The sequence below is a fragment of the Staurois parvus genome, unplaced genomic scaffold (assembly GCF_062004578.1).
Source record: "Staurois parvus isolate SC_StPar_1 unplaced genomic scaffold, SC_StPar_1.0 ptg000276l, whole genome shotgun sequence".
Classification (NCBI taxonomy): Eukaryota; Metazoa; Chordata; class Amphibia; order Anura; family Ranidae; genus Staurois; species Staurois parvus.
Window position 1 is genome coordinate 2,831,324 of NW_028318072.1, and position 11,177 is coordinate 2,842,500.

The window sequence follows — 11,177 nt, forward strand, 5'->3', positions numbered from 1 at the left end:
TTAACCACTGGAGTCCACAGTTTCTTTTTAAAACAGGAATAGCAGCTATTTATCCAAGAGCTGCCCCAGCACCGTTTTAAAACTTTGCATGATTTAACTGGGTTCTGTGGCCCCTGCCAGCATTAGCACTGGAACTGCTGGCTGCCATTGATAGTCAAGTCCAGTGCTAAACAGTAAGCTCATGGGCTTATGATTCTGCCACACAACACTCCATAGGAGTGCCTGTAGCAGTTCGCTGTGAACACAATGCTTTAGGTTTACAACAGGGATGTGACATATGTGGCTTCACAACTCTACCTCTTCCTGAGTAAAGAGACCAGGACAAAGCTGTGTCTGCTTGGTCCTGCTTCTCCCCGTAGGAATAGACAGCTACTATAGGGATCTATTGTTGCCTGATGGCAGACAGCAATAAATCACTATTAGAAGTAATATTTTGCTATATACAGTTGTGTTCAAAATAATAGCAGTCAGACATCACTAACCTGATCAATAACTGTTTTTGGTAGAAATGATATTTCTACATGGCAAATAATTTACTAGCAGGTGTAGTAGAGTAATAGAAATCCAACAGTCATGACATGCATGCTGCTGATTCTGTGTAATTGAATCACAAATTGAAAGGGGCATGTTCAAAATAATAGCAGTGTGGAGTTCTATTAGTGAGGTCATTCATTCTGTGAAAAACAGGTGGCAATTATTGCCCTTATTTAAGGAAGGAAGGCAGCAAATGTTGTACATGCTGGTTACAGTGCATTTCTCTCTGAAATTCTGGGGAAAATGTGTTGTTCCAGACATTGTTCAGAAGAACAGTGTACCTTGATTTAAAAGTTGATTGGAGAGGGGAAAACATATAAAGAAGTGCAGAAAATGATAGGCTGCTCACTAAAATGATCGCAAATGCTTTAAAATGACAACCAAAAGCTGAAAAACGTGGAAGAAAGCGAAAAACTACCATTCGAATGGATAGAAGAATAGCCAAAATGGCAAGGACTCAGCCAACAATCAGCTCCAGGAAGATCGAAGAAGGTCTAAAGTTACCTGTGAGTACTGTTACAATTAGAAGATGCCTATGTGAAGCCAAGCTATCTGCAAGAAGCCCCCGCAAAGTCCCACTGTTGAAAAAAAGACGTGCTGAAGAGGTTACAATTTGCCAAAGAGCACATTGACTGGCCTAAAGAGAAATGGCGCAACATTTTGTGGACTGATGAAAGTAAGATTGTTCTTTTTGGGTCTAGTGGCCGGAGACAGTTTGTCAGACGACCCCCAAACACTGAATTCAAGCCACAGTACACTGTGAAGACAGTGAAGCATGGTTGCGCAAGCATCATGATATGGGGATGTTTCTCATACTACGGTGTTGGGCCTATTTATCACATTCCAGGGATCATGGATCAGTTTGAATACATCAGAATACTTGAAGAGGTCATGCTGCCTTATGCTGAAGAGGAAATGCCCTTGAAATGGGTGTTCCAACAATATACTGACCCCAAACACACCAGTAAACGTGCAACATCTTGGTTCCAGACCAACAAGATTGACGTTATAGAGTGGCCAGCCCAATCCCTGGATCTTAATCCAATAGAAAACTTGTGGGGTGACACCAAAAATGCAGTTTCTGAGGCAAAACCAAGAAATAGAGAAGAATTGTGGAATGTAGTTCAATCATCCTGAGCTGGAATACCTGTTCACAGGTGCCTGAAGTTGGTTGACTCCATGCAACACAGATGTACAGCAGATCTCAGAAACAGTGCTTATACAACTAAATATTCATTAAGTGATTCAAAGGAAAGCAAAATCTTCCAACATTTTTCAGTTTACATAGTGAATGTTTGAATTTGTAAAGAAGAATACAAACACTGCTATTTGTTTGAACAGTCTAATATTCACTTTTCTTCAATATTTTTAGAGGAACAACACAAATTTGATATATTATTCTTCATGTTTTGATTTGGAATAGAATGTGTAGTGTTCCCAATTCATTTGTGTGTATGGACATAAAAGCTATTAGAAGGATTTTAAGCTTTATCCACTTTTTTCAACACACTGCTATTATTTTAAACACAACTGGTATATAATTTTTTTTTTTTTTTTTGCAGGCATCACGCAATTGCACATTGGCAAAAAAAGGTTATAGAGCCACCCCTAGCGAACATACATACATCCCCACCCATTCCATGAGATTCCAAGTTTTAGCTAGTGTTCTTATGTGAGGACCTGTTTTTCCTCTGGAGAACATTTCAGTTAAACCATTTAGTTTTTTTTGTTCTGACACTTTTTTTCAAAATCTGACTGCTTATTGGGCTATCTAGCAGTTTCCAATTGGTAATGTTATACTATGGCCTTATGCACACTTGAGCTTAAAAAAAAAAAAAAAAACTGCTTTTACTGGCGTCTGAGCTTTTTTTTTTTTTTTTTTTTTTCCTCTGCCTCTAAACTCTCCTCCATGGTAACCCATGTATCCATGCACAAAGGAAACCTTGATCCCAAAATATCATAATTTTCCTTTCATACTTTCATTTTGCTGCTAATGTTTACATGCTGTTATATGATGTGTATTTGCAGGCACAAACTCTGGAGCATCAGCTAGCAGTCTCCTTCAAGGATTAAGTTTCAGCCTACAAGATATAGGAAGTAAATCTTGTACTCTTCCAAGCACCACTGTCAGCTCTGGATCCACCACTCAGGTACTTGTACCTCACTAGTAGCAAAACACAGAACAACAGAGGTCTCTGGCACTCTTGTTGCATATGTGACCAACACACCCCAAAATAAATTTAGGTATATAATTCTTAAAGCACTCAAGTGTTTCATTTTTATAATAGCTTAACGTAGAACATAACCTCCTGCGCTCAAGTGTGGTGTTTATGTAAAGAGCAGACTCTCTTTTCTTGGTTGGTCTTGCAAATAAAACACGCAAAGGTCTTGCTGCCCTCTCAGAACTGTGGGTATCCTTGCGCAAACTCCAAAACAAGACAGGACATACCGACATAGTGCATTACCAAAACTTAGCTTTATTAAAACATTTATAACAAGTGAATATTCACAAACGCACCTCGAGCACAAGCATATCGAAAGATACAGACCTCTAAGCGTCTGTGAACGACTAACGTATTTCGAGGGTTGTGCCTTTTGGCTCTGAGGAAGAGGGCTTGACCCTCAAAACACGTTCGCTGTTCATGGACGCTTAGAGGTCTTCTCATGCCATCAGTTGAGGATGGTAGATCTGGAGGCAGACTCATCTGTATCTTTAAGTATGGTTGTGTATGACATGCGTTTGTGAGTATTCACTTGTTATATATTTTTTCAGGAAAATGAGTAAGCAGAATAGCATTATGGAATAATATATATGTATATATATAATTTCTTTTCCTTCATAGACAATGGCAGTTAAAGCTCCTGCCCCTCTCCAAACCTTGGGCACAATGACTACAGCAACTGGGACAATCCTTCGAACCATCCCTGTGGTGACTGCTTCTTCATCCCTTGTGGCATCAGCTGGTGGCAAACCTACTGCTATTCATCAGCTACTCACAAATGGTGGCCTGGCAAAACTGGCTAGCAGTATCCCTGGCTTGGCACAGTTATCCAGCCCAACTACAGGTATCTCAGCTAGTAATACCTTGTTTAGTTGCCATAATTAGCCCTGTGCACACTACTGCATGCAGTTAATTCTACATTATTATTATTATTATTATACAGTATTTATAAAGCGCCAATAGTTCACTCAGCGCTGTACATTACAAAGGGGGACAGAACATGTGACAGAACAATACCAATACAATGCAAAACATGAGGGGATCGAGGGCCCTGCTCTTTCGAGCTTACAATCTAGAAGGGATGGGATAGTGGTACAGGAGGAGATAGCTGTGGGGGATGGAGTGGTAGGAAGAGTGGAGGAGGTCAGCAAGTTAGCAGGGGGTGAGGTAGGCTTCCCTGAAGAGATGGGTTTTCAGGGTGCGCCTAAAGGAGAGGAGAGTAGGTGATAATCTGATGGGTTGGGGCAGGGAGTTCCAGAGGATGGGTGACACCCTGGAGAAGTCCTGGAGGCGGGCATGGGAGGAGGAGACCAGGGAACTAGAGAGAAGGAGGTCTTGTGAGGAGCGGAGTGTGCGTGTTGGGCGGTACTTGGATATTAGGTCAGTGATGTAGTTCGGGGCAGTATGGTGGACAGCTTTGTACGTCAGTGTTAGGATTTTAAATTTGATCCGTTGCGCAATCGGAAGCCAGTGGAGGGATTGGCAGAGGGGGGTGGCGGAAATGGAGCGGTTGGAAAGGTGAATGAGTCTGGCAGCCGTATTCAGGATCGACTGAAGCGGGGATAGCCAGCGGCGAGGCAGGCCAGTGAGGAGGGAGTTGCAGTAGTCGAGTCGTGATATGATGAGGGAGTGGATGAGCTGTTTAGTGGTTTCTGGGGTTAGGAACGTGCGGATTTTGGCGATGTTGCGGAGGTGGAGTCTGCACGAGTTTGTTAAAGATTGGACTTGGGGCTGGAAGGATAGGTTGGAGTCCAGAATGACACCAAGTACTCTGGCCTGCAGAGCGGGTTTGATATTGGCGTTGTTGGATGTGATGTAGAAGTCAATGGGGGGTGGGGTTCGGGCTGGGGGGAAGACAAGGAGCTCGGTTTTGGAGAGATTCAGTTTAAGGAAGTGGAGCGACATCCAATCTGATATGTCGCTCAGTAGGTGTGTGATTTGGGCAGAGACCGAAGGGGTGAGGTGGGGGGTTGAGAGATAGATTTGTGTGTCGTCGGCATAGAGGTGGTAGTTGAAGCCGTGAGAGTGTATGAGTTGGCCAAGGGAGGAGGTGTAGATGGAGAAGAGAAGGGGCCCAAGGACAGAGCCTTGAGGGACCCCAACAGAGAGGGGGAGTGAGGGGGAGGTGGTAGCATTATAGGTAACGCTGAAAGAGCGTTGTGACAGGTAGGATGAGAGCCAGGAGAGAGCAGAATCTCTGAGGCCGAGGGAGTGTAGTATTTTGAGGAGGAGGGGGTGGTCAACTGTGTCGAAGGCCGCAGAGAGGTCAAGGAGTAGGAGCACTGAATAGTGGCCATTAGCTTTGGCGGATAGAAGGTCGTTGGAGAGTTTGAGTAAGGCGGTTTCGGTGGAGTGTAGGGGGCGGAAGCCAGACTGTAGGGGATCGAGGAGGTTGTTGTCGTTGAGGTGAGAGCATAGGCGGGTGTAGACGAGACGCTCGAGGAGTTTAGATGTAAGTGGGAGCAGGGAGATGGGTCTGAGGTTGTTCGGGTCATTGGGGTCCAGGGAGGGCTTTTTAAGTATGGGGGTGATGTGTGCATGCTTCAGTGGGGAGGGGAAAGTGCCGGAGGAGAGGGAGAGATTAAAGATGTGGGTGAGGGAGCGTAGGATGGAGGGGGAGGGAGGTCGTAGGAATTGTGAGGGGATAGGGTCGAGGGGGCAGGTGGTGAGGCGGGCATCAGAGAGGATCTTGGAGACTTCCTCAATGGTAGTAAGGTCAAAGGTGTGGAGTGTTGGGGGAGCTTCAGTATGAGGAATGTAGGGTGGGGTGGGAGTGGAGGTCAGAGCAGTGGTGGGGCCGTGGGAGAGGGGTGATGAGGGGGTAGCTGAGTGAGGGGGAACGGGGTCGGAGGGAGTTTGAGCAGTGACGAAGTCCCTGCGGGTAATGTCGAGGGGGAGGGGGGATGAGGGGGTAGCTGTGTGAGAGGGGACGGGTTGAGAGGGCGTGTGAGTTGCGGCAATGTCCTTGCGAATTGTGTCAATCTTGTTTTTGAAGTGATTGGCAATCTCAAGGGCGGTGAGCGAGGTGCTGGGTGGAGGTGGGGGTGGAGAGAGTAGAGAGTTGAAGGTGGAGAAGAGTCGGCGAGGATTGGAGGAGAGGGCCTTGATGAGGGTCAGGAAGTAGGCTTGTTTGGCTGCGTGGAGGGAGGAGGTGTAGGTGCGGAAGGCAGATTTGTAGCAGGTGAAAGCTTGTTGGGATTTTGTTTTGCGCCATAGTCGCTCCAGGGCACGACTGCGTCGTTTGAGGGTTTTGGTGTGATCAGTCTGCCAGGGCTGGAGCGGTCGGAGTCTGATGTTGCGTGTGGTTAAAGGCGCTAGTGAGTCAAGGGCTGCTGACAGCGCGTTGTTGTAGGCAGTCATAGCCAAGTCGGGGCAGGACAGGGGGAGGATGCGGTCGTGGAGTTGATCAGCTGCAGAGTGGAGGGGGGCAGGGTTAAGGTTGCGGAGGTTACGGCTGGTAGTAGTGTGACATTTGGAGGGGTAGGCGTTGGAGGACGAGGAGATAGAGAAGGTGATCAGGTTGTGGTCAGAGAGAGGGAAGGGGGTGTTAGTGAGGTTGTGGGGAGCGCAGCGGTTGGAGAAGCTGATGTTTTCCTAAAAAAGAAAAAAATCCATACAGCTTAGTCACATCACTTACCTGTAATGAAAGATATCCCTGTCTGACAATCTGTACTGCTGTTCTGCCTGAAGACCCAAAGCTGTTTACCATTGCAGCGCCGGAATTTCAGAGACAGGAAAAGAACAGACATCCCTGCAGTTAAAGTGGAGCTGTTTTTCCTCCTCCTCCCCCCTTCTCTGTCACATTTGGAATAATTTTTTTTAAGGGAGGAGCAGGTACCTGATTTTGGCAGGTACCCATTCCTACTTGGGGTCGGCTTGGCACGGCATAGCCACCAGAAGTTGTCCTCTCCCCTCCTTGCCTGCAACCTTCTGGGACACGTCACAGGTCCCAGAGGGCTGCAGAACCTTTCACAAAGCACAGCGTGCCTTGTGCATGCATAGTGGAAAGCCAAATGGAAGGCCGAAAGGAGTCACAGCCAGCTGCCCACAGTTACCATGCCATCATCAGTGTCCCGAAGAACCAGCTCAGGTGAGAGCAGTGCTGGATCCCTGGACATGTTAGCATCCATTTAATAAAAGTCATCAGCTAAAGTTTTTGTAGCTGCTGACTTTTAATTTTTGTAGAACTGACTGAAAAAACGTTTTTAAACTTGGCCCATATTTCATTACAGGTACGTGATGTGACTAAAGCTGTAGTGATTTTTTTTTTTTTAGTTTAGCTGAACGTCCGCTTTAAAAAAAATAACTTAAGAAAATCTTAAGAGGTGTGTTTGCCAAAAATGCATTGACCGTTAAACCCCCTACATCAGGGGTGTCCAACCTTTTAACTTTCCTGGCAACAATTGAAAGAAGAGTAATTGTCTTGAGCCACACAAAGTACACTAAAAATAAGGATAGCTGATGAGAAGAAATAGTTGGGCCGATTAACTTACCTATCTTAAGTAATAAAACTTATTTTTTTTGGAATATTTTTAATTATAAAAGTTAAACAGGGCAGTATAAAGCTAGTGCGATATTTAACACTGTTTTTGATAAACTAGCACATCAATATCTGGTTCAATGGATGTAATAGCAATTCACAGGGTGCTCATCAGATATTTTGGTTCTAATTTTTCCCTTCGTATGCTTCATCCTTGTCGAAAAATGATGACATGTCAAAGGTATGATTGTGGAGAATGGAATATTTTTCTTTGGGAAGATAAAACTTATCAATTCCAGTAAAGAAAAGTTTCTTTGGCATCGTGTTCTCTAAGTGTAAATGCATTTTTACAAAAACTTCCAAAAAAAAAATCAACGTTTTTAAGTAACTTTACGATTTTGTGTTGGGCTGCAGGTTGGACATCCCTACTGTACATAGGTAAACCCCACTGAAACTAATTGAATTAAAAACAAGAATTCCTAGTTTATACCTACTGAATTTTTTTAGGCCAGCTACAAGTAAACCAGCTATTAATGGCATCTGCAACTGCCATACTCTTCAATATATTTAACATGTTCCTTTTTCTGCATAGGTTTAAAGGCACCTACCACCATTACTGTTACTCTACGTGGTCAGCCAAGCCGTATCACCACACTGAGTCAGGCCAGTATAGGAGCAGGGGCCCATGTCAAACAAGATGATGCCTCTCAACAGGTATGAAATCCCAAGTATATCTAAGATTTTCATACCACTTACCTGATGATCTTCTATGGAAAAAGTAAGTTAATGTGTGTGAATGAACCTAGCCTGGTTCAGCTTCCTTACGGTTTGATATTTGAAGGTGATAGGAACATTTTTAAAATGTTGTGTACCCTTTTAAAATCTGTACTTGTACCAGAAATACTGAAAATTCCTATGTGACACAAGATATTTTCTTGCATTGTTTGTAAAGGAAGCCTGTGTACCATGAAGTTGTTGAAATAAGCTTCCCAAAATCTGGAATAATTTACTTTTTGCCCATTGCTACACTTTCCTCAAAATTTTGTGTACTGGTATACACGACCTTGTTCTTGGGGGGGGAGGTCAGGGTAATCATATTTGTTGATCAGTTATTCTGTTTGGTTCACTTATATTTTGATTCAATTATAGCTGTTTTATATCTCCTGTTCCTGTCTGACAAATTAATGAAATTACACTGACCGATATACGTTTTGTCCATATATTGCTTTTATTAGTTGTGTGTTGCTTAGCAAGGCATTCTGTAGCTGAAAATTTGGGGGTAATATAGGAAAGGAAATTCATACGAGCATGTTCTGCTGTACATGTCTAAATGTATATTTTCCTGGGAAGACATGTATACTATGCATGAACTGGTCTCTGACCTTGTGTCTCTGCTGTGATCTTCAGGCATCAGACTCCTCTTCCACCATGGTCTCTGCTAGTAAAGTCCTCCCCCCTACTGTGGCAGAACAGTGCAAGGTAGCAACAGCCAGCGACAGGATTCCGGGAGAAAAGTCCTTATCCATAGTGCGTGCGGTAACCCCTCCAGCAGGTGAGAAGCCCGGTTTTACACCTGCGATAATCAACTGAGGTGATTTGACAAAAATAGTGAAGTGAGGATTGAGGATAATTTAGGTCAGAACCTGAAATCCCAGTCACATAAATCTCAACGTGGAGCCACTAGGGATCTGTTAGATTTGTTTGTTGCCAAATCACACACCATATTTATTTAATTATTGACTGCTGGAATCCTCCTTGGCCTAAGAAAAACTTAAAGAAATAAAAGTATTTTCTTCTAGCAATCATTTAAATATGTGACCTTTTTATAGGTCACTGTGGAAAATGGGTTATAAGTTCTGGGAAATACAGACTCTCTTGCTTTTTCCATTTTTAAAAATTCTGTTCTCAGCATTTAGGGTTAGAATAATGTGTGGCCAGACAGCAGAGTTTTGCATCTAGTTTTACCCTTCACAGTATGCAGTGGAAGCAGGTAATTTGTGATCCTAACCAGTCCGTCCTGTCAGTTCGCTAGGAAATAGCAACTTCACCTTAGCATGAGGGGTCATGCTTACTAAGATATTAAACTCTTCCTGAAGAAATAGTGTCTAGTGAATTGAAGCAACATTCTCCGAAACAGTCACTTATACTATAACTGTTTTATGATTGGAGAACAGATACTCCTAAATGTCAGACAGCCACCTAAATCTCTTGCAGAATAATGTATATTGAAGTTCAAGAGGGAGGTTCTACACGTAGACATTTCAAGCATCTAAACACTCAGATACAGAAAACATAGCCTACCAGCTAAATTGTTTTCATCCAGACATCAGAGTACTGCTTCAGTCCTCCCTAGTCCATTTGCTAGCAATGTAGAAAGGCTAGAAAATACTGGTGGCTGTGTGTCCTACACAGAAAGCTTGATGTAAATACTCCCAGTGAGTACCAATCACATCCCAAATACTAAGACTGGTTGGAAATCTGGAAACCAGAGCTAACGTTACACAGTCCAGGTTTTAAAGCACACTTCTACTGACCCTCAAAGGAGCTGTTTATTCTGCAAGGGTTTACAAAGAATTTAGATGAAGGTAATTGAGTAAACTTTATCAATCTGGATTACATTAGTAGCTCACTGAATGTTTTCATTTGTTGCTTGATATAGACAGGTGGTGTACGGCCTCTCAGTAAGGTGCAGAAGACCAATGTGGCTGATGTTCACTTCCTTCCCAGTTTTTTTTCCTAATTAAAAAAAGAGCCTTTTTTTTTTTTTTAAAGCGGACGTTTAAGCATCCTGTAATTTTAATAATACAGAGGCTGACCTCTTCAACATGTTGGTTACAAGTATGCAGATAAGGACTTTATTCTGACTTTCCAGATCTGTGCACTTGTTCCAGTTAAGTCACCTAGAAAGTACTGAAGCTAACAGCCAGATAATTAGAGGGGTTATTTACTAAAACTGCTTGGTGCAAAAGCTGTTGCAGCTTTGCATAGAAATGAATCGGCTACCAGCTTTTATTGTCAAAGCCTGATTGAACAAACTGAAGTTCGAAACTTGATAGGTTACCATGCGCAGCTACACCAGATTCTGAGTACACCAGATTTAGTAAATATCCCCCTTAGTGTCTTCAGAGGGAGAAAGGCAGTGGATTCCACCATCCTGATAACAGGCCTATTTGTCTAACAAAACCGTAAGAATCGTAGGGTCAGCTCTGAGTACATAGTCAAGTTTTCCTGGCTGCTTTTAAAGATCTAGTGTTGCAGGATCCAGTATTTTACTAGACTTTACTGAAATCATTATGTAATAATTTGGGAATCTCTAGCACCCATGGTAAAATCTTTTTCCCAATAGTGAAGACAGCAGACCTCTGGGCAGGGATTATTATTGAAAAGTTACCTGTGCCCCCCAGTAAACACTTTGGGGAGGAAAAAGGGTTTCTTTCTTGTTCATTGAGAGATGCAGGAGTTTATACTGCTACCTACAGGAGAACTGGACACTGAAACCCCCCCCCCCCCCCCAAAAAAAATGATAGATATCGGCTATAAAAAGTCTAACCTTTTACTTTCTTTTTCAGTCAAGGTTCATACTTCATCGCTGCTTCAGCTGTGTTTTTATGACAGCTGCCTGAGTCAGCCTTTCCTCCACTTGACCGTGGAGTGCCAAACCTAGACTCCCCTGGTCTTGGGTGTTTAGGGTACTGCAGGCATGCAGAATTTAAAGAGTCAAAAAGCACAGATGCTTGCTGACCCTGACCGCAAAGGCCTCAAGTAGGCTCTTGTGACTTTTCCTGCAGGATTGCTGCTCGATATGTCTGCACCCTCTGATACCATCTGCCGCTGAAGCGCGGTTTGACATTGAATCTTGGCAGTCCTTGATGGTCAAATGTGCCTCTGGAGAGTCCTCTGGCGTCACTCCAAAACTGAAAGACTGTTTCAACTCTAACTGA

The 11,177-nt window shown here is 43.5% G+C and overlaps 1 protein-coding gene across 2 annotated transcripts in view; it reads left to right on the forward strand.

Moving 5' to 3' along the window:
* KANSL3 (KAT8 regulatory NSL complex subunit 3) overlaps positions 1–11,177 on the forward strand; it is a 99,303-nt gene that overhangs the window by 80,787 nt on the left and 7,339 nt on the right. The window contains exons 19-22 of one of the 2 annotated variants that reach the window (XM_089681712.1): positions 2,563–2,684; positions 3,378–3,600; positions 7,829–7,950; positions 8,644–8,788. In XM_089681712.1, the coding sequence (XP_089537838.1) occupies positions 2,563–2,684; positions 3,378–3,600; positions 7,829–7,950; positions 8,644–8,788 (612 nt within the window). The remainder of the gene's footprint in view (positions 1–2,562; positions 2,685–3,377; positions 3,601–7,828; positions 7,951–8,643; positions 8,789–11,177) is intronic. The other variant, XM_089681713.1, reaches the window with a different exon arrangement.